The sequence below is a fragment of the Pristiophorus japonicus genome, chromosome 2 (assembly GCF_044704955.1).
Source record: "Pristiophorus japonicus isolate sPriJap1 chromosome 2, sPriJap1.hap1, whole genome shotgun sequence".
Classification (NCBI taxonomy): domain Eukaryota; kingdom Metazoa; phylum Chordata; class Chondrichthyes; family Pristiophoridae; genus Pristiophorus; species Pristiophorus japonicus.
In genome coordinates, this window is record NC_091978.1 from 104,001,137 (window position 1) to 104,023,651 (window position 22,515).

Sequence of the window (22,515 nt, forward strand, 5' to 3'; positions counted from 1 at the left end):
CCACTTCCTGGCCTTCAGACCGTTGACACATGTAAAATCGATACCTTGCCATCAGAATGCTTTCCTTCGGATTGAGGTGCTCCCGGAACAGTGTACACAGTTCTTCATAAGATTTGGTTGTTGGTTTCACTGGAGCTAGAAGATTCTTCATGAGGCCATAGGTTGTTGCCCCACAGACAGTGAGGATGATCACCCTTCGTTTGGCAGTGTTCTCATCCCCTTCCAGCTCATTGGCCACAAATCGCTCCACGAAGGCCTCCCAATCGTCCCCTTCTGAGAATTTCTCCACGATACCAACAGTTCTCTGCATTTTCACGTGGTTGTTCATTATCTCGTCGCCAGTTGTTATGCTCATAATAAAATAATGTAACTGAGCACTGTAGACAATGAGTAAGTGTGATCTTACTCCTTTATTCAAACTCCAGAGTGTTGGCACAGCATGGGAGGCCTACTTATATACAGTGCTCCCAAGGGATGCTGGGATCCCTTGGGACTCCAACAGGTATGCCCTCTGGTTACGGTATGATACAGGTTGCCTAGGGTTGCATACATAACATTTTGACCTTCTCTGCTCGCCACGGACTCTGTGACTGCCCCTCCAATAATTTGAAACTGGATTCCTCGAGGTCCATCTGGATGGGAAGGCTCGCTTGTCTGCCTCCTGTCTGTTGTAGCTCACGGCAGTTGTGTGCCACCTTTGCCTGCACGAGAAAGGGATTTGTGTCATTGAGTGTAGTGCAATATATTTGGATAATGTGCCTCCCATGGTTGAATAGCCGTCAGTGTGTGCAAGGTGTTCGATGTGAGTTTGAGTGTTGCAGCTGTGCTAAGTGTGTGAGGGTGAACTGAAGCCATGATTGTGAGGTATGAGTGGTGATTGCTGGAGATTGTTGGGCGGTGAGTGATGGCTGTGTGTTGCATTGAGCAGTGTGTGAGGCTTGTGGTGCAGATGGTGAGATATGGCATTTCCTGAAGCCTTCATTCACTTTGACCAGCCGTTTGAGGTCATTAAACTTTTGGCGGCACTGGATCCATGTCCTGGGGAGAACACTCATCGCCGTGATGAATTGTGTGATCTCCTCCCAAAACCTTCTGCTGATGACCTTTGTGGGTAAAGGACAGCCCATTGTCATTCTACCCCAGGATCCAGGACCAAGGCCTCCAGTCAGAAAACCATCTTGTTCTCTGTTGCCTGTTTCCCTGTTCTTTTAATTGTTCATGGCTAATAATCATTCGTTTATGATGTGGGCATCGCTGACATTTATTGCCCATCCCTAATTGTCCTTGAGAAGGTGGTGGTGAGCTACCTTCTTGAACCGTTGCAGTCTGTGTGGTGAAGGTACTTGCACAGTTAAATCAGAGACTAAGGTTCTGAACTTAAAGAAAGGAAACTTCGACGGTTTGAGGCGTGAATTGGCTAGGATAGACTGGAGAATGATACTTAAAGGGTTGACGGTGGATAGGCAATGGTAGACATTTAAAGATCACATGGATGAACTACAACACTTGTACATCCCTGTGTGGCGTAAGAATAAAAAAGGAAAGGTGGCTCAACCGTGGCTAACAAGGGAAATTAGGGAAAGTGTTAAATCCAAGGAAGAGGCTTATAAATTGGCCAGAAAAAGCAGCAAACTTGAGGACTGGGAGACATTTCGAATTCAGCAGAGGAGGACTAAGGGTTTAATTAGGAGGGGATAAATAGAATATAAGAGTAAGCTTGCAGGGAGCATAAAAACTGACTGCAAAAGCTTCTATAGATATGTGAAAAGAAAAAGATTAGTGAAGACTAATGTAGCTCCCCTGCAGTCAGAATCAGGGGAATTCATAATGGAGAACAAGGAAAGGAAATGGCAGACCAATTGAACAAATAATTTGGTTCTGTCTTCACTAAGGAAGACACGAATAACTTCCCAAAATATTAGGGGTCCGAGGGTCTAGCGAGAAGGGGGAACTGAGGGAAATCCTTATTAGTCAGGAAATGGTGATAGGGAAATTGAAGGGACTGAAGTCCGATAGATCCCCAAGGCCTGATAGTCTGCATCCCAGAGTACTTAAGGAAGTCGCCCTAGAAATAGTAGATGCATTGGTGGTCATTTTCCAACATTCCATGGACTCTGGTTCAGTTCCTACGGATTGGAGGGTAGCTAATGTAACACCACTTTTTAAAAGAGGGAGAGAGAAAACATGGAATTATAGACTGGTTAACCTGACATCGGTGGTGGGGAAAATATTGGAATCAATTATTAAAAATGAAATAGCAGCGCATTTGGAAAACAGTGACAGGATCGGTCCAAGTCAGCATGGATTTATGAAAGGGAAATCATGCTTGACAAATCTAGAATTTTTTGAGGATGTAACTAGGAGAGTGGACAAGGGAGAACCAGTGGATGTGGTGTATTTGGACTTTCAAAAGGCTTTTGACAAGGTCCCACACAAGAGATTAGTGTGCAAAATTAAGGCACATGGTATTGGGGGTAATGTATTGACGTGGGTAGAGAACTGGTTGGCAGACAGGAAGCAAAGACTGGGAATAAATGGGTCCTTTTCAGAATGGCAGGCAGTGACTAGTGGGGTGCCGCAGGGCTCAGTGCTGGGACCCCAACTATTTACAATATACATTAATGATTTAGACAAAGGAATTGAATGTAATATCTCCAAGTTTGCAGATGACACTAAGCTGGGTGGCAGTGCGAGCTGCGAGGAGGATGCTTGGATGCTGCAGGGTGACTTGGACAGGTTAGGTGAACGGGCAAATGCATGGCAGATGCAGTATAATGTGGATAAATGTGAGGTTATCCACTTTGGTGGCAAAAACAGGAAGGCAGATCATTATCTGAATGGTGACAGATTAGTAAAAGGGGAGGTGCAACGAGATGTGGGTGTCATGGTACATCAGTCATTGAAGGTAGGCATGCAGGTACAGCAGGCAGTAAAGAAAGCAACTGGCATGCTGCCTTTCATAGTGAGGGGTTTTGAGTGTAGGAGTAGGGAGGTCTTACTGCAGGTGTACAGGGCCTTGGTGAGACCACACCTTGAGTATTGTGTGCAGTTTTGGTCTCCTAATCTGAGGAAGGACATTCTTGCTATTGAGGGAGTGCAGCGAAGGTTCACCAGACTGATTCCCAGGATAGCAGGACTGACATATGAAGAAAGACTGGATCAACTAGGCTTATATTCACTGGAATTTAGAAGAATGAAAAGGGATCTCATAGAAACATAAAAAATTCTCACGGGATTGGACAGGTTCGATGCAGGAAGAATGTTCCTGATGTTGGGGCAGTCCAGAACCAGGGGTCACAGTCGAAGGATAACGGGTAATCCATTTAGGACCGAGATGAGGAGAAACATCTTCAATCAGAGAATTGTGAACCTGTGGAATTCTCCACCACAGAAAGTTGTTGAGGCCAGTTTGTTAGATATATTCAAAAGGGAGTTAGATGCGGCCCTTACGGCTAAAGGGATCAAAGGGTATGGAGAGAAAGCAGGAATGGGGTACAGGAATGGGGAGGCCTATAAAAAGGCCCAGCAGGAGTTCGTGAGGCAGCGGGTTGTTCGAGGAGCGTCGGAGAGGCAGCGTGGGGAGGCCTATAAAAAGTCCCAGTCGGAGTTCGTGAGGCAGGGGGTAGTTCGAGGAGCATTGGAGAGGCAGCGTGGGGAGGCCTATAAAAAGGCCCAGCAGGAGTTCGTGAGGCCAGCTGGTGCAGCTGCAACAGGGTGAGAAAGCAAAAAAGTAGAAAGAAATCAAAAGGTGACGTCACAGCCAAGGGGGTAAGTGATTGGCTGGTAATTGGTGAGTAGTTTTTCTTTTTCTTTTCTTATCAGCGAGTAACCTTTTAGCATTGTCGTTGCCAAATTAAGTTAATCTAATGGTTAAGTCTGGCAGGAGAGCTCGGACACATGCTATGCTCCTCCTGTAATATGTGGGAAGTCAGGGGCGCTTCCAGTGTCCCTGACGACTACCTGTGCGGGAAGTGCATCCACCTGCAGCACCTGACAGACCGCATTGCGGCACTGGAGCTGCGGGTGGATCAACTCTGAAGCAGCCACGATGCTGGGAATGACGTGACTAGCACGTTTAGTGAGTTGGCCACACAGCAGGTAAAGGATACACAGCCAGCTAGAGTATGGGTGACCAACAGGAAGAGCACTGGAAAGAAGGTAGTGCAGGGGTCCCGTGTGCTCATCCCCCTGCAAAACAGATACACCGCTTTGAGTACTGTTGAGGGGGATGACTCATCAGAGGAGAGCAGCAGCCGCCAAGTTCATGGCACCATGGGTGGCTCTGCCGCACATGAGGGCAGAAAAAAGAGCGGGAGAGCTATAGTGATAGGAGATTCTACTGCAAGGGGAATAGATAGATGTTTCTGCGGCCGCAACCGAGACTCCAGGATGGTATGTTGCCTCCCTGGTGCAAGGGTCAAGGATGTCTCGGAGTGGGTGCAGGACATTTTGAGGAGGGAGGGTGCACAGCCAGTTGTTGTGGTGCATATAGGTACCAACGATATAGGTAAAAAAATGGGATGAGGTCCTACAAGATGAATTTAGGGAGCTAGGAGCTAAATTAAAAAGTAGGACCTCAAAAGTAGTAATCTCAGGATTGCTACCAGTGCCACGTGCAAGTCAGAGTAGGAATCGCAGGATAGCTCAGATGAATACGTGGCTTGAGGAGTGGTGCAGCAGGGAGGGATTCAAGTTCCTGGGACATTGGAACCGGTTCTGGGGGAGGTGTGACCAGTACAAATTGGACGGTCTGCACCTGGGCAGGACCGGAACCAATGTCCTAGGGGATGTGTTTGCTAGTGCTGTTGGGGAGGGAATAAACTAATATGGCAGGGGGATGGGAACCTATGCAGGGAGACAGAGGGAAGTAGAATGGGAGCAGAAGCAAAAGATAGAAAGAAGAAAAGTAAAAGTGGAGGGCAGAGAAACCTAAGGCAAAAAGCAAAAAGGGCCACATTACAGCAAAATTCTAAAGGGGTAAAGGATGTTAATAAGACAAGCCTGAAGGCTCAATGCGAGGAATATTCGGAATAACGTGGACGAATTAACTGCACAGTTAGCAGTTAACGGATATGATGTAATTGGCATCACGGAGAGATGGCTCCAGGGTGACCAAGGCTGGGAACTCAACATACAGGGGTATTCAACATTTAGGAAGGACAGACAGAAAGGAAAAGGAGGTGTGGTGGCGTTGCTGGTTAAAGAGGAAATTAATGCAATAGTAAGGAAGGACATTAGCTTGGATGATGTGGAATCGGTATGGCTGGAGCTACGGAATACCAAAGGGCAGAAAACGCTAATGGGAGTTGTGTACAGACCACCAAACAGTAGTAGTGAGGTTGGGGATAGCATCAAACAAGAAATTAGGGATGCGTGCAATAAAGGTACAGCAATTATCATGGGCGACTTTAATCTACATATTGATTGGGCTAACCAAACTGGTAGCAATGCGGTGGAGGAGGATTTCCTGGAGTGTATTAGGGATGGTTTCCTAGACCAATATGTCAAGGAACCAACGAGGGGGCTGGCCATCCTAGACTGGGTGATGTGAAATGAGAAAGGACTAATTGACAATCTTGTTGTGCGAGGCCCCTTGGGGAAGAGTGACCATAATATGGTAGAATTCTTTATTAAAATGGAGAGTGACACAGTTAATTCAGAGACTAGGGTACTAAACTTAAGGAAAGGTAACTTCGATGGTATGAGACGTGAATTGGCTGGAATAGACTGGCGAGTGATATTAAAGACTCGACAGTGGATAGGCAATGACAAACATTTAAAGATTACATGGATGAACTTCAACAATTTTACATCCCTGTCTGGAGTAAATATAAAACTGAGAAGGTGGCTCAACCGTGGCTAACGAGGGAAATTAAGTATAGTGTTAAATCCAAGGAAGAGGCATATAAATTGGCCAGAAAAAGTAGCAAACCTGAGGACTGGGAGAATTTTGTAATTCGGCAGAGGAGGACAAAGGGTTTAATTAGGAGGGGGAAAATAGAGTATGAGAGGAAGCTTGCTGGCAACATAAAAACTGACTGCAAAAGCATCTATAGATATGTGAGAGAAAAAGATTAGTGAAAACAAACGTAGGTCCATTGCAGTCAGATTCAGGTGAATTTATAATGGGGAACAAAGAAATGGCCGACCAGTTAAACAAATACTTTGGTTCTGTCTTCACGAAGGAAGACACGAATAACCTTCCAGAAATACTAGGGGACCGAGGGTCTCGTAAGAAGGAGGAACTGAAGGAAATCCTTATTAGGCGGGAAATTATGTTAGGGAAGTTGATGGGATTGAAAGCCAATAAATCCCCGGGACCTGATAGTCTGCATCTCAGAGTACTTAAGGAAGTAGCCCTAGAAATAGTGGATTTATTGGTGATCATTTTCCAACAGTCTATCGACTGTGGATCAGTTCCTATGGACTGAAGGGTAGCTAATGCAACACCACTTTTTAATAAGGGAGGGAGAAAGAAGACGGGTAATTATAGACCGGTTAGCCTGACATCAGTCGTAGGGAAAATGTTGGAATCAATTATTAAAGATGAAATAGCAGCACATTTGGAAAGCAGTGACGGGATCGGTCCAAGTCAGCATGGATTTATGAAAGGGAAATCCTGCTTGACAAATCTTCTAGAATTTTTTGAGGATGTAACTGGTAGAGTGGATAAGGGAGAACCGGTGAATGTGGTGTATTTGGACTTTCAAAAGGCTTTTGACAAGGTCCCATACAAGAGATTGGTGTGCAAAATTAAAGCACATGGTATTGCGGGTAATGTACTAACGTGGATAGAGAACTGGTTGGCAGACAGGAAGCAGAGATTCGGGTCCTTTTCAGAATGGCAGGCAGTGACTAGTGGGGTGCCGCAGGGCTCAGTGCTGGGACCCCAGCTATTTACAATATACATTCATGATTTGGATGAAGGAATTGAGTGTAATATCGCCAAGTTTGCAGATGACACTAAGCTGGGTGGCGGTGTGAGCTGTGAGGAGGATGCTAAAAGGCTGCAGGGTGACTTGGACAGGTTAGGTAAGTGGGCAAACAAGTGGCAGATGCAGTATAATGTGGATAAATGTGAGGTTATCCACTTTGGTGGCAAAAACACGAAGGCAGAATATTGTCAGAATGGTGGAAGATTAGAAAAAGGGGAGGTGCAACGAGACCTGGGTGTCATGGTCCATCAGTCATTGAAAGTTGGCATGCAGGTACAGCAGGCGGTGAAGAAGGCAAATGGTGTGTTGGCCTTCAGAGCTAGGGGATTTGAGTATAGGAGCAGGGAGGTCTTACTGCAGTTGTACAGGGCCTTAGTGCGGCCTCACTTCGAATATTGTGTTCAGTTTTGGTCTCCTAATCTGAGGAAGGACATTCTTGCTATTGAGGGAGTGCAGCAAAGGTTCACCAGACTGATTCCCGGGATGGCAGGACTGACATTTGAGGAGAGACTGGATCGACTGGGCCTGTATTCACTGGAGTTTAGAAGGATGAGAGGGGATCTCAGAGAAACATATAAAATTCTGACGGACTGGACAGGTTAGATGCAGGAAGAATGTTCCCGATGTTGGGGAAGTCCAGAACAGGGAACATAGTCTAAGGATAAGGGATAAGCCATTTAGGATTGAGATGAGGAGAAACTTCTTCATTCAGAGAGTTGTTAACCTGTGGAATTCCCTACTGCAGAGAGTGGTTGATGCCAGTTCATTAGATATATTCAAGAGGGAGTTAGATATGCCCTTACGGCTAAAGGGATCAAGGGGTATGGAGAGAAAGCAGGTAAGGGGTACTGAGGTGAATGATCAGCCATGATCTTATTGAATGGTGGTGCAGGCTCGAAGGGCCGAATGGCCTACTCCTGCTCCTACTTTCTATGTTTCACAGTACTGACTTTGTCGTAGCAGTTTGGTATTTCAAAGAGGGCAGTTAAGAGTCAACCACAGTGCTATGGGTCTGGAGTCACATATCGTCACACTTATACTCATGAGTCATTTATGAATTTAGTTCCCTTAAGTTTTCAGTGATGTGGTCTTTTTTCTTAATTATTGCTCTGGATGGGTTAGGAGGTAATTTATATTTTTTGTTTGGCATCTTTCCAGATTAATAATAAAAGAGATGTGTGTGATGATCTCGTCCATTTTTCCATCTATGTCAGTCAATTATCCTTTTCCCCAACTTTCTGTCCACACTCTTGATTTGTTGGAAACGCACTTATACGTTGACCAGATTCCTCGGTGCAATATTCCTATCTTATACTAAGTATATAACAGTACAGACAAATCTGCACTGTTGCTTTACAAAAATTATTTTCAAAATGACAAAATGGAAAAAATATTTTTTCTTACAGAGACGGCTGTCAATATTGGTTATGCATGTAATATGCTGCAGGATGACATGAGTGAAATATTCACCATTGAAGGCAACAATTCAGAAGCTGTACGTGCAGAACTAAGGTAGAGAAACTAAATTTGACTATCTTTCACACACAGTAGAATACAGAGTAATGGGCCGAAAATATTGAGAGCGCATGAGAACTTACAGATTTGTGTCCGGGAAGCAAAGCCAGGAACGCAAACTTGTAAATTGATCTTAATGTGTGAAAGGGAGTACGTTCCTCCTTATAATTAAAGTGAAGCTTTGCACACAAATTTTTATTTTTTAGAAAAATATTCCCATTGCGGATGAAAAAAGTTATTTCTGGAAGTCTTCATTCTTGGTTCCATGAAGAGAGAGTACATGGGTGTTAAGTGTTTGGATCTTTCACACATATTGTTTCACTCTTGTTTTCAACACCAATAACTATTTAACTGATTTGATGTCTCACAAACCCTCTCATGATTGCCTCAACTTATGGAAGTGCCAGAAAAAATATACTATAAGATAGTTACTTATGCTTTGCCCAAGTTATTAAAAATGACAGATAAACAATAGCAAAGGCAATACAGTAGATTATAATAGTTTACAGAATTTACCCAATCCTCCTTGAACACAGAAAATTTTACCTGCAGCTACGGGCGATCTATGTTATATTCGCCAGTCTGCAGTATAGGCACGCATTTGAGAGCTGGCAAATTCACCACCTTTGGTATCACAGCAAGGCAACAGCGAGATAATCCAAATTTACGGCATTGCTGGCTTCCCCAAGGACCAGAGTGTAATCAATGACACCCACGTTGCTTTACGTGCCCCCACAGAAACCCCCCTCAACTGGACTTTCACGCCTTCAGTGTACAGATTGCATGTGACAAAATGCGATATGCTGGGAGTTGCCTTCATTATTCACATTAGCCTCCCTGACCGCTTCAGAGAAGAAATTCACATCAACGGTTGGCTTCAGGTTTCAAAGCCTACCCCATGCTCCCATGGATAATGGCCCCAGTAAGAATGGCAAAGGAGCAGTACAACAAGCTATATGCCTCTAAAAGATTGGGTATCGTGAGGATTATTGGGGTCTTTCATTGTTTAGATAAGTCGGTTGGGGCATGCAGAATGCTCTAGATCATATGTCATGAATAGTAATAACCAGGGGCTCTGCAGATACTACAGATCGTGTGTCATGAATAGTGATAACCAGCTGTTTCCTTCATAACTTCACCATTCACGAAGGGCTGGACTTGGATACTTCTGGTGTTGGAGCCAGAACTACATAGACTAGGGCATCCTGATGACCTGCACTCGCAGGAGTCCACAGTGAATGTTGCAAGAGGCATCAGCTGTGGAGAGGTTGTTTCCCCTAGCTGGAGAGTCTAGAACTAGGGGACATAGGGTTCGAACCTCCATTTTTTTTGCATGCTTAACACCCACTTAATGCCCATTTTACCGCTGAAATGACGTATAACGCCTATATATCGCCCATTCTGTTACAAAATGGAAACTGACGTGCTTTTTTAGGAGACTTATTGCTGAGCGTTATTTTCTCAATGGGCTTAACGATGAGAAAAAATATCACCGCCCACCCACTTTTTTTGGGCGGAAGCAGCAGAATGGGTGAATTCAATGCCCATAATATCGGCCAGCGTTACTTTCCGCACAAAATTAACACCGAGATTCAATATTAACACCCGCGACTGTTTATTGTCGCAAAGAGCATATTTACCCAAACTAGCGGCCATGGTGATCGCCCCTCTTCAATTTCACCACCTCGCACACATATCGCCCACAATAGCGCTCGCTCAAAAAACCGCCCACAAAAAGTGGAACTAACCGGAACGAACGCCAGCAGTGTGGCAGGCATTTGTTAAATCCCACTTTTGCATGAGGAGCTGATATCGGAAAGATTTGACTGAAAGAGCGCTAATGTGAGTGACAACGCTGGCAAACTGCTGTGTGTGTGTGCAGCTCAGACATCAATATTGCCCATCACCTTGGTGCCACTTAAAGTTTACGTTGATTGATGTGAAGTTGTATTTAACCCTTTCATGGTAAGGAATCACCAGTGTGTAACGGTCCAGCTATGTGAGACAATGCGCAACAAGATTATGTTCAATAACAAAAGTTTAATCGCAACATTGGTCTGAAATCATAAGTATCATAGCCAATAACACCCAAACCCCCGCCCACATCCCACTTTTTCCATCATTGACATAAATCACATGTTCAACATGTCCAGCAATACAGAATACAAAGGCAAAGCAGGAGCGTGGTCCCCAGTCCCCAGATGGAAATATAACACAGCCATCACCTGCGCACATGCACCTCCACCCTCTCCTTCTCTCCACCTCTACCCCTTCCCCTCCTTACTCCACGTACCTGGCCGAGGAGCTCCTCAGGCGGTGCCTCATTGTGGGTGATGAAGGCAGATGCGTTAGTTGGACGGGTACGGGAGCAGGGGGTGCCAAGGGGGCAATATTCTCTGATGCAATAACAGCATCTTGGTCCTTGTTCTCATCTGTCGTTCACAGTGGTGGTACGGGACCTAGGGGTGGAGTGCCGCGCTCTGGGATCACTGGGAGGGCTGTGGCAGCAGTGTTCCTGGCTATCACATCCAGGGACTCCACCATGCGCGGAATGTACTCAGTTATGGTGGCCAGGTGTCAGGATATGTCCCCCAAAGCTTCGATGAGCTGGTTACCAATGTCTACAGTCCTACTGGACAAATGTACCATCTTCCGCTGTCATGTCACGCTCGTAGAACAGATCTGCCGCGTCCATGAGACCTCCGTGGGATCGGTGCCGTCCTGGGGACAAATGGGGGGCCCTGTGGAGAGGTGCTTGGGGCCAGCACCTCCAGAGTGGAGGCGGGAATGAACGGAGGACCAATAGATGGCCTTGGGGTGGGATGGGTTCTCTAGCGTGGCGATGCAGGTTTTTCGAAGGCCGCGCTCTCATCCGTCGAGAACAGACCCAGCGGATTGCCGGGTGTCAATTGGAGCTCCTCAGCACCAGATGTAGTAGGATCGTCCGCCGACTCCTGCCCCGCGCCCCCATCTTTGGTCTCTGTGGCCTTGCCTGTGGCCGTGCTGCTGGCTGAGCTGCAAGACACAAATGGGGTTGTTAGAGGAGAAGGGGGTGCTAGGGTAACAAGGTGAGTCCAGCGCGACACACAGCATATGCACGACAAAAGCACCACCGCTCTCAAAATCATGGCAGACATCACATTTCAACACCATCAACACATTGTGCATTGCAATGATTTTCATTTGGCCAGCATTATTTCTATGACACTTTTAGAAATCATCTGTCATATATGATTGGTCGGATATGAGTTGGTGTGGCATCTATTGACTTTACATCATGCAATGGTGTAAGCTTTACTCATGTGGCATCACTTCAGGGTCTGCAGATGCGTTCGGGGCTGCTTCCCCATGAGTGCTAGCACTTGCTCCTCCATCTCAGTTATGTCGCTGGGGACTGGTGGCCCCCCCAACCGTTCGCCTCTGCAAGGACCTCGTTGTCGATAGCTTCTTTTGTAAAAGGTGACAGGACGACATGGCACGAGATCATTATGTGATATCATTGTTGGGGACTGTCACAGAGACTGATACAACACATAACCGACAGATGTAATCATAATTATTATGATTATTATCATTCTTTACCTAAAAACGTACACCGTGACCGCAGGCTTTGAGTAAAACATTCCCGGTAAAAGTGCAAGACCCCACATCCGCTGATACTCACTCATGACTGTTACAAATCAAATTATATAAATACATAAGTACATGTAAATAAATGTAATACTTAATCTTGCGGATCCCACAAGGTCGTTCCATCATTTGCGGCATTGGTTGCCCTCACGCACCTCTTTGGTCGTCAATGAAAACACCTCTGCTATCTCGGTCCATAACCTCTGGTAAGCCTTTGGTTGGGCTTCCCATGCCCACTGTGTCAAATCACTCCAGCGTGACTCGACCTCCTGCAGGAGGGAGGCATTTGCCTCGTCCGAGAACCTCCTGGCTATTTTGCGGCCTCCAATGTGCTCCTCTCCCACCTCACTGCTCTCTCTAGCTTCAGTCACCATAGCGTGCTGTGATGACTCCTACTCTCCTTCCATTATAGGGCAAATTCGGTCAACTATGTGGCTGGTACCAGCTTTTTGTTTGCCTACTTGCTGTGAAGCTCTAAAATCTCCCTCCTTCCTCCCAAAGCAGCCACACCACACCCAGCCACGCCTTCAGTCCTTCTCTGTCTCCTTTTCTGCACATGTCATGGTGACCCTTGACCTCCAGAATTGCCATGCCGTTGCTAAGGATGGCCATACTTTACGGCAGAAGATCAAAAAAATTTAACGCTACAGCCCGTTTGATATCGCTCAAGGTAACGCCCATTTTCAAAAATGTAAACTAGGTGTTTTGTGAATGGGCGAGAAGCCGGTGATCTGAATAACCCTTTTTTACTGCCCATGCCGGAAATAATGCCCATTTTTGGGCGATGACCTAAAAACTGGAGGTTCTTGCCCATAGTTTCAGGATAAAGGGTCAGCCATTTAAGACTGAGATGAGGAGGAATTTTTTCACTCAGAGGGTTGTGAATCTTTGGAATTCTCTACCTGAATCGTTGATTATATTCAAGGCTGAGATAGATAGATTTTTAGGGGGCGAAATTGCCCCTCGCCTTGATTGGGGGCGGTAACCTCCCGGGGCTGGGACTCTTATTGCCCGGCCCAGAAGTCCCACCCAATGTGGAATTGGTCCTTCCACCCCTCAAAGGAAGTGGAGCGCTGTCTCCGGCAATCCGCTTCCTTTGAGGGATGCTCCCGGGTCAGAAGCACGGTACTTTGTCCAGCACTATGTGGAGCAGGCCGACGTTGCGCAGATGCTCTGCGTAGTTTTAATGTGCCACAACGCCCCAACCCTTCCATTAAAGTGGAGGGCTGCTATGGACTCTGCATGGCCCTTTGGTGGCCGCCACTGGGCCACCAGGGACGCGTTACACTGGGCCAGTAGCCCGGCACCCAAAACGGAGTGCCGGGCTGCACGATGGCCATTGTCAGGCCAACCGAAGAGTCAGCCAACAAAAAAAGATGGCGGCACAGGGTGCTAGAGGCCTCCTCTTTAAGGGGCGCCCCGGCAGCGGATATTGACATCCGCCCTTGCCAGCCTTGCGGCCCGCGGGGCAATTTACCCCATGTGGCGCGGGGCAGTGAGAGTTCAGTGTGCACGGCTATGTCACTATCGGCGGTTGAGTGCTATCCCGGGGCGCTAATCGTGGAGTGTGCCGCTGCTGGGACAGTTCCTCCAAACCTCCGGGGCAATTTCCCAGGAGGCAGTAACGCCCCCCTCCCCGGGCAAAAATGCCATTGCGCCGCCCCCCCACACCCCCCGCGAGGCGCTAACGGGGCTATAAATAGGGGCAACTTCACCCCCTTGGATTCTGGGGGAAACAAAGGATATAAAAATCAGGCGAGAAAATGAAGTTGAGGTCGAAGATCAGCCGTGATCTTTTTGAATGGCGGAGCAGGCTCAAAGGGCCGCATGGCCAACTCCTGCTCCTAATTCTTACGTTCTTATGAGAGCACATTCATTATTGAATGTCTTCTGTGTAACACAGTCTATTGTTGGCAGTACTACCTTACTTCCTTCTCCCCCACTTAGCAATAAAGGGACATTACCTCAAAACACTTCTAATCCTATCACAGAACAACGTATCAGCCATCTTTGTCCTACATGAGCTTTCCAAAAATCATCATCTGAGCAAATAAGTTAACACCAAATAGTGCTTCCTATCCTGCATAACTAACTCCATAAATAACAAAGCACCATGTGATTGCACATTCTATTTAAATACAACAATTGCAAACTGTACACAAGCCAATCTACTCTCTTTTTAACACCGTGCTTCTATTGGATGCCTATACTGCCTTTATTTCATTTACTGTAGTTCTACAAGTACCCAGGATTGCAGGATGTGGCGAGCGCTTCATTCGCCACAAAAGGGGCTTGGGACTGAGGTAGCCCTTGTCTCATGGCAGTAAAGAAAAGAGGGGGTGTATTGAAGGTTGAAAATCCACAGATGAATATGGGATTTGGAAATTTGAAAATAGAAAATAGAAGCACTTAGAACTTACAGGCGGAATAATAATGAAAGGCACAACAAATATAAAGAATAGAGGAAAGTTACGAAAAGGAAGATCAGAAAGGCCAAAAGAGAGTATGAGAAAAGGTATTTTATAAAAGAAAGGGCCTGCATTTAGATAGTGCCTTTCACGACCTCAGGACATCTCAAAGTGCATTACTAGCAATTAAATACTTTTGAAATGTAGTCACTGTTGTAATGTCGTGAAAAGCGACAGGCAATTTCGCACAGCTAGGTCCCACAAAAAACAATAAGATCATGACCAGATAATCTGTTTTAGTGATGTTGGTTGAGGTCATGGCACCAGGAGAACATCCCTGCTCGTCTTTCAATAGTACCATGGGATCTTTTACGTCCACCTGAGACATAGCTTTAATGTCTCAACTAGAAAATGGCACCTCCGAGAGTGCAGCACTCCCTCAGTACTGTGTCAGCCTGAATTATGTGCTCAAGTCTCTAGAATGGGACTTGAATCCAAGAGCTTCTGACTCAGAAGTGAGAGTGCTACCACCTTATAGGCACATTCGCAGTAAAAGGTAGGGGAGTGTTGCTTAGAAATGAAGAGGACATCTTCGGCAGCACCTGCCATACCCGTGACGTCTACCACCTAGAAGGACAAGGGAAGCAGACGCATGGGAACACCATCACCGGCAAATTCTCCTCCAAGTTACGTACCATCCTGACTTGCAAGTATATCGCCATTCATTCATCGTCGCTGGGTCAAATTCCTGGAACTCCCTCCTTCACCACATGGACTGTTGCGGTTCAAGAAGGCGGCTTACCACCACCTTCTCAAGGGCAGTTAGGGATGGGCAATAAATGCTGGGACCTTGCCAGCGACGTCCACATCCCATGAACGAATAAAAAAAAGACAAGCTTGTAGTGGACCATGAGGGTGGGGACCGCAGGAGATGGATCATCTACTCAGCACTTCTGGCTGAAGCCTTGTCTTTTACAATTAGGAGAGATGATCAAAATCCTGGTTGAGGAGATGGGTTTCAAGGGGGAACTTAAAGGAAGTGGAGGGGTTTAAGGAGGAAATTTCAGAGCATGGGGCACAGCTGTCAGTGGTGGGACAAAGTGAGGGAGGGATATATTAGGGCAGAGACGTAAGAATGGAGAATTTGAGAGGTGGTTGTCGGGCTGGAGGAGGTTACAGAATAAGGAGGCGTGTGGCCATGAAGGGTTTAAACACAAGAATAAGAATTTTAATTTGGAGGCTTTGGGATATTGCGAATCAATGTTGATCAGCGAGGACCAGCGGTGATGGATGAACAAGACTTGGTACGGGATGCGGGCAAATGGAGAAATGGAGGATTCGAGGCCGTCCAGGAGAACATGGAATAGTTGAGTCTGGAGGTGACAAAAGCCTGAATGAGCGTTTTAGCAGCTAATAGGCTGAGGAAGGAGTGCAGGCAGGCAACATTATAGAGGTGGAAGTAGACAGTCTTTGTGATGGAGAGAAAATTGGCTTGGGAGCTTAGCTCAAGGTCAAATAGGGCGCCGAGGTTACCTGCCCACTCATCCTCTGGCCTCCATAAACTTCAGTTCATCCAAAACCCAGCTGCCCATATCCTAAATGACATCAATCCAATGCTAACATAATTTTCTTACCTTACTGCCTAAAATCTGTCACTTCCTGATCCTGCCCTTCAGCCATGGGCGATACAAGTCTTGAGGTTGCTTTTTCAAATGCTATTTAAAGGAATCCTCAAATGCTCTCCGGTAAGTCCATATGGTGCTTTCGGAGACATTTTTTTTGCAGTAGCTTGTGGGCTTTTTGATTTGAAAGGATTTGAAAGTGCTTCCAGTTGATATTGTAAATTCTGAGCTATTAAGGGACTCTGATACTACAATTGCAGTATCAGAAGTCCCTTAATAGCTCAGAAATCCCACTCTGGGAGGAGGAATAGAAGCAGGTGGAAAGGGCAAATAAAGCTACAGCTGGAGAGAGTGCAAGAAGAAGTAGGTGTGCTCAGAGGAGTCGTTAACCTCCCAACAGAGTTTATAGGCCCAGTACAACAATACTTACAGTTCCCCGAGGAGCAATGCATAAGCAGGTTTTGAATCTATATGGAAGCAGTTCAAGATTACTGCAGCCCTGAACTTTGTTGTTTCCAGCACCTTACAGGTTGCTACAGGGGATTTCAGCAACATCGTTCGGTCTGCAAACCATGCTTACATTAAAGAGGAACTGATGCCTTGTTTGCTAGAGCAAATACATTTGTCAATTTCTCTATGGAAATCTGGAAGCTGTAAGATAGAGCTTTGTGGCCTGTACAATTTGCAGGATTCCTCCAAATCTAGGGTGTCGTTGACTGCAGCCATGTCATCCTGTGGGCTCCCTCAGACAATGTAAATCACAGGGACTTCTACTGTATTAATGTGCAGCTGGTGTGTGATCTGCAGCAGTACATCATGGAGTTTTATGCTCTTTTTGCTGGTAGCTGTCATGATGCTTTTATTTTGGTCTGATAATAACCCAGAGTCGAGTTCAAGGGCGAGGTGGGAGGCATGCAAAATAGGCGCGAGGAAGTTTTGGCTTCTCGGAATGTCCAATTTCACTATGGCTACCTAATTATCATACTTTCAGGTTTCTCATCTCCAATGTGCATCAGTGGGCATGATGCGCACATGCATGATGCAATCTCAACTTGACTATTTAAAGGGTCAACTCAAAGATGGTACTTGGAGGAGTTGGGAGTTTTTGCATACAGACGCCATTGTGCAAGATGGACTCAGGACACTCAAAGGCTGCACCCAACTTTAAAGATGCCTCGCTTGATATACTGCTGGAGGCAGTAAGGATTAGAAAGGAGATAATCTCCCCCAGCAATGGGAAGAAACCTGCTGCTGTCATGAAGAAGGCGTGGTTAGAGGTGGCTAAGTAGGTTAGCAGCAGGAGTATTGTAGGCTGTACCTGGATCCAGTGGAGGAAGCGCTTTAATGACCTAACCAGGTGAGGAATGGTGAGTACAATTACAGATTCACCTACATCTTGTAGTGCACACCCTCCCCATCTCACTCTCTGTTGTTAACCGTACTGTATCACATCATTCCACACACCCACTTAAGTTTGAAGAGCACCCATCATTCATTTTCTGTGCGCCTCACCTCATTATTTATCTATCCACCCCTGCCACTCAGCACAATCCTTATGCAATGTGATGCATCTGCTTGATAGTCGCTCTCACCAAATGCACTGCATTCATCAGGTGAATAGATACCTTACAGACACTCATAGCTCTGTCATTCCACCTGTGCAGGAGAAGCAAGCAGAGAACACAAGTGAAAGGGAGAGGACCAGAGGTGGCCCGCCACACATAGTGTAGCTGGCATCATCAGAGAAAGAGGCCAGGAGATCAGTGGCATATCTGCATGCCTTACCATCGTAGATGGAGAGACTGCTACTTTGTAGCTGTCTGGTGACAGAATTAAGTATCTCTGATCCACATCTCACACAAGACTCAGTCATGTTTGTGCAGCAGCAATATTTTGACATTGCCAGTACTAATACTTATCCGTCTCTTCTCTCCTCCAGGATCTTCATGCAGTCCGTGGACTTACCGGCCGACAGTTCCTCAGAAAAGCTGATTTGTTCTGAGGGTGCACTGTCACAGGACACAAGCCAACCATGCACCAGTTCAAATACATGCACTTTGGTGGGTCTAGTTAGAGAGTTAGATGGGATCTCAGCTGGTGAATCATAGTTCACAAGTGAGCAAGAGTAGACAGTGGTGGCAGGGACAGCCGTGGAGTGTTTCAGCGGAGGGTGTAGCCCTCTCCAAGCTCTGCTCAACTAAACATAGATGCTGTACCCTGGGGGACATCGATGAACAGTATATCATAGAGGGGCAGCAGAAAATCTACAATATACTGGCAGGCCTTTCATGCACACTGTCTACGATTGCAGAGAGAATGGAGGAATCCAGCTCAAACATGAGTGGGTTGATGTCACGGGCCACTGCGAGGATGTCTTCTTCCACGGATAGATTGGCCAACTCCATTGAACATCAATCGCAGCAATCAAATGAATCCATGCAGGCCTTACCATGGCTGTGCTAACTGGATGCCAACATGTCTGACACCTTAAATAGGATGACAGACATTTTAGCCTTGGCCTTACAGCGCGTCACTGATCTGCACCAGGCTGCTCTCCAGCAGAGTGGTAGGTGTGAAGTGTGGCTGGTCAGTACCCAACAAGCTGCCTCTTCTCCTGATGGCTGAGTCTGTCCTGCACAGGTGCAGGTGGAGCAGTCTTTGGCGAGCTCTCATGGGCTCAAAAACCCAGAGGATGTCGGCCAATAGCAAGTCAATAGTCAGAGCAAGAATCTGAGCAGCCTGCCTCTACCTCTGCCAAAGCACAGGGATTCCACCACGTAGGAGCGGTACGAAAAAGAGTAAAGCTTTATAGTTGGCGAAGGGTATGGGCATGGGTTTTTGAGAAAATGTAACATGTTTCCTTTGTTTAGTACATGAAATTTGTTACTTTGCACCATTTTCCTGTGTTGCTGATTCTTGGGCGCCAGATGGCAATTCATTTTTTCAGTTGCTTGTTGGTGAATGGGAAGACATGAATTGACAGGGACCAATGGGTAGACGTGCAATGGATGGATGGTTGGTTACAGGGCTGCTTTGTGTCAGTGGGATTGGGGAAGGCAGGGAGAGTAGCTGTCAGTTGTGATTGTTACATCAGTTCAGTGGGAATGACTAACTGAACCTTATAGCTATAAGGGAATCCCTCCAGATCTCTCCAGGCACCTGAAACACGTCTTGAGCATGCCGATTGCTTGCTCAGTGACTCATCTGGTGGCCATATGGCTGTCGTTGTGCCGCTCTTGGGCTTCATTGTTGGTGTTTCTCATGGATGTCATCAGCCAAGTTTGAAGAGGATAGCCTTTGTCTCCTTGCAACCACCCCTTATGTCTGCTTGCAGGTTCAAAGAGGTTGGGAGGTTGGACTACCGCAGTATGAAAGGATCATGGCAATTCCCCGTGAAACTGGCAGACAGTTGCATACACCTTTCCTTGTGGTTGCACACCAGCTAAACATTGAGCAATTGGAATACCCTGCGGTTTCCGAATACGCCTGTTTAATCTGGGGGTGAATTGCCACATGTGTGTACTTGATGACACCCTGCATCTGTGGGACATGAGCCAGAGACACAAACCTGAGTGCCCGTTCATTCTGTTCAGTGTCATCACAGGCGACATAATTACTGGCCCTAGAGCTATCTCTGGTAATGCCCTGAAAGGGTCCAGAGGCAAACAAGTTGATGCTGGTAGTCACTTTCACAGTCACTAGTAATGCGTGGCCACCATGTCTAGCAGGAAGCAGAAGGCTGCAGATGTCTGCCACAACTCAATCTCGGCCTTGGAAGCACTGCTCTTCCGAGAGGGCACTGTTATGCGGGTAGTTTCTACTCAGACCTCAACCCCTCTACTGCTCCCCTCTCTGCTGATCACCTGCAGATCTCTCCACAGCAGACTGTTGCTATTGTTGATGGTCATCTTGCACTTCCTCTGAGGTTCAATCTAAAGCAACTTTGGCGCCACCCATCCTAATCTGAGTCTCAATACTTCTAAAATGCATACATTAGTCTCTCACCACAGGTACTGTCAACAAATCCTTTCCCAGTGGTAGGCAAGAAAGCAGTTGCGAGCGCTGAGAATTTAATATCTGTGTACCTGACTTTTAATTGCCGTTCAGTCTTCTCGTCTTTGTTTCAATGGGGAGTTTCAGGATATCCAGGAAATCCGTGCGTGTCATGTTAAATTTAAATCCCAGTAAAAATCTTGTTCAAATTGCCTCATTTAAATATTATAATCAGTAATCCGACTCTCCGGAGGGGGTTATGTGCACTCATCGAAATGCGTCTGAGTTAAACCAGGAAGTCCGCGTGTTGGAGCCGACTTCTGGATGCACTGAATTGTCACAGATTTGAATAACCCTCTCTCAAACCCACATGCTCTTTACTATTAAAATTTCCCCCCCTATGTGTCAGTTATCCATCCCCTCACTGTTTACCCCGCACAGCAATTTAAAGGCTGGCTGCTTGGTGGTGAAGTTATCCCCTGTATAATTTCTCTTAAAAACTCACATTCAGCTGAACTCCAGGACATAGTCGACGTATTTACTGAGGCGTACGAAAGCATGGGCCTTACGCTAAACATCAGTAAGACAAAGGTCCTCCAGCAGCCTGTCCTCGCCGTACAGCACTGGACAACTTGGACCACTTCCCTTATCTCGGGAACCTCCTATCAACAAGTGCAGGCATTGACGACGAGATCCAACACCGCCTCCAGTGCAGCCTTCGGCCACCTGAGGATAAATGTTTGAAGACCAGGCCCTCAAAACTGTCACCAAGCTTATGGTCTATAGGGCTGTAGTAATAGCCGCCCTCCTGTATGGCTCAGAAACATCGACCATGTACAGTAGGCACCTCAAGTCGCTGGAGAAATACCACCGACGATGTCTCCGCAAGATCCTACAAATCCCCTGGGAGGACAGACGCACCAACGTTAGCGTCCTCAACCAGGCCAACATCCCCAGCATTGAAGCACTGACCACACTTGATCAGCTCCGCTGGGCAGGCCACATAGTTCGCATGCCAGACACGAGACTCCCAAAGCAAGCGCTCTATTCGGATCTCATTCACGGCAAACGAGCCAAAGGTGGGCAGCGGAAACGTTACAAGGACATCCTCAAAGCCTCCTTGATAAAGTGCAACATCCCCACTGGCACCTGAGAGGACCTGGCCAAAGACCGCCCTAAGTAGAGGAAGTGCATCCGGGAAGGCGCTGAGCTCGAGTCTCGTCGCCGAGAGCATGCAGAAATCAAGACCAGGCAGCGGAAAGAGTGTGCGGCAAACCAGTCCTACCCACCCCTTCCCTCAACGACTTATCTGTCCCACCTGTAACAGAGACTGTGGTTCTCGTATTGAACTGTACAACCGCCTAAGAACTCATGTTAAGAGTGGAAGCAAGTCTTCCTCGATTCCAAGGGATTCCTTATGATGACTACAATGAGATGCAAGGGTGAATTAGAATCCTTATAAAGCAGATAATTAGAGTCCTCCTGGTTGGTTTCCGAATTTCCCTCCTGAAAGATCTGGCTCTATTTTATAGACCATGCATTCTAGTCCTAGAATCCCCAATCAGCAGAAATAGTTTCTCAATATCTGTTCCCCTTAATATTTTGAAAACTTCGATCAGATCTCACTTTAACCTTCTAAATTCTCGGGAATACAACTCTAATTTGTGTAATCTCTCCTTGTAACTTAATCCTTGAAGTCCGAGTATCATTCTGGTAAATCTACGCTGCACTCCCTCCAAAGCCAATATATCATTCCTAAGAACTGCTCACAGTACCCCAGGTGTGGTCTAACCAGGGTTTTGTATAGCTGCAGCATAACTTCTACCCCTTGTATTCTAGTCCTCTACATATAAAGGCCAGCACTCCATTAGCCTTTTTGATTATTTTCTGTACCTGTTCATCACATTTTAATGATCTACGTACCTGGAATCCCAAGTCTCTTTGGACATCCACTGTTTTTAGCTTTTCACCATTTAGAAAGTACCCTGTTCTATCCTTTTTAGATCCAAAGTGGATGACCTCACATTTTCTTGCATCGAAATCCATTTGCTACAGTTTTGCCCATTCACTTAATCTATCAATTTGCCTCTGTAATTTTGTGCTTTTATCTACACTACCTACAATGCCGCCTATCTTTGTGTCATCAGCAAATTTGGATATATGGCATCCTATGCCATCATCTAAGTCGTTCATAAATATTGTGAATAGTTGCGGCCCCAACACAGCTACCTGCGGGTCACCACTAGTCACATCCTGCTAATTTAAGCACCGACCCATTATCCCTACTGCCTGTCTCCTGCTGTTCAGCCAATTTCTGAACCAGGTCAATAATTTTCCCTCAACTCCATGGGCTTCTACCTTAGATAACAGTTGCTTTTTCTTTTAGTATGCTTTTTTCTTTTAGTTTTATGC

General features: G+C 46.3%; 1 protein-coding gene across 3 annotated transcripts in view; it reads left to right on the top strand.

The window, feature by feature from the left end:
• The window catches only part of atp8b5b (ATPase phospholipid transporting 8B5b), a 506,562-nt gene that overhangs the window by 412,794 nt on the left and 71,253 nt on the right, over positions 1 to 22,515 (top strand). For all 3 annotated transcript variants that reach the window (XR_011588690.1, XM_070868497.1, XM_070868507.1), the window contains exon 21: positions 8,342 to 8,447. Coding sequence is in view for 2 of the 3 variants with exons in the window: in XM_070868497.1 (XP_070724598.1) it covers positions 8,342 to 8,447 (106 nt within the window). In the remaining variant the exon portion in view is untranslated. The remainder of the gene's footprint in view (positions 1 to 8,341; positions 8,448 to 22,515) is intronic.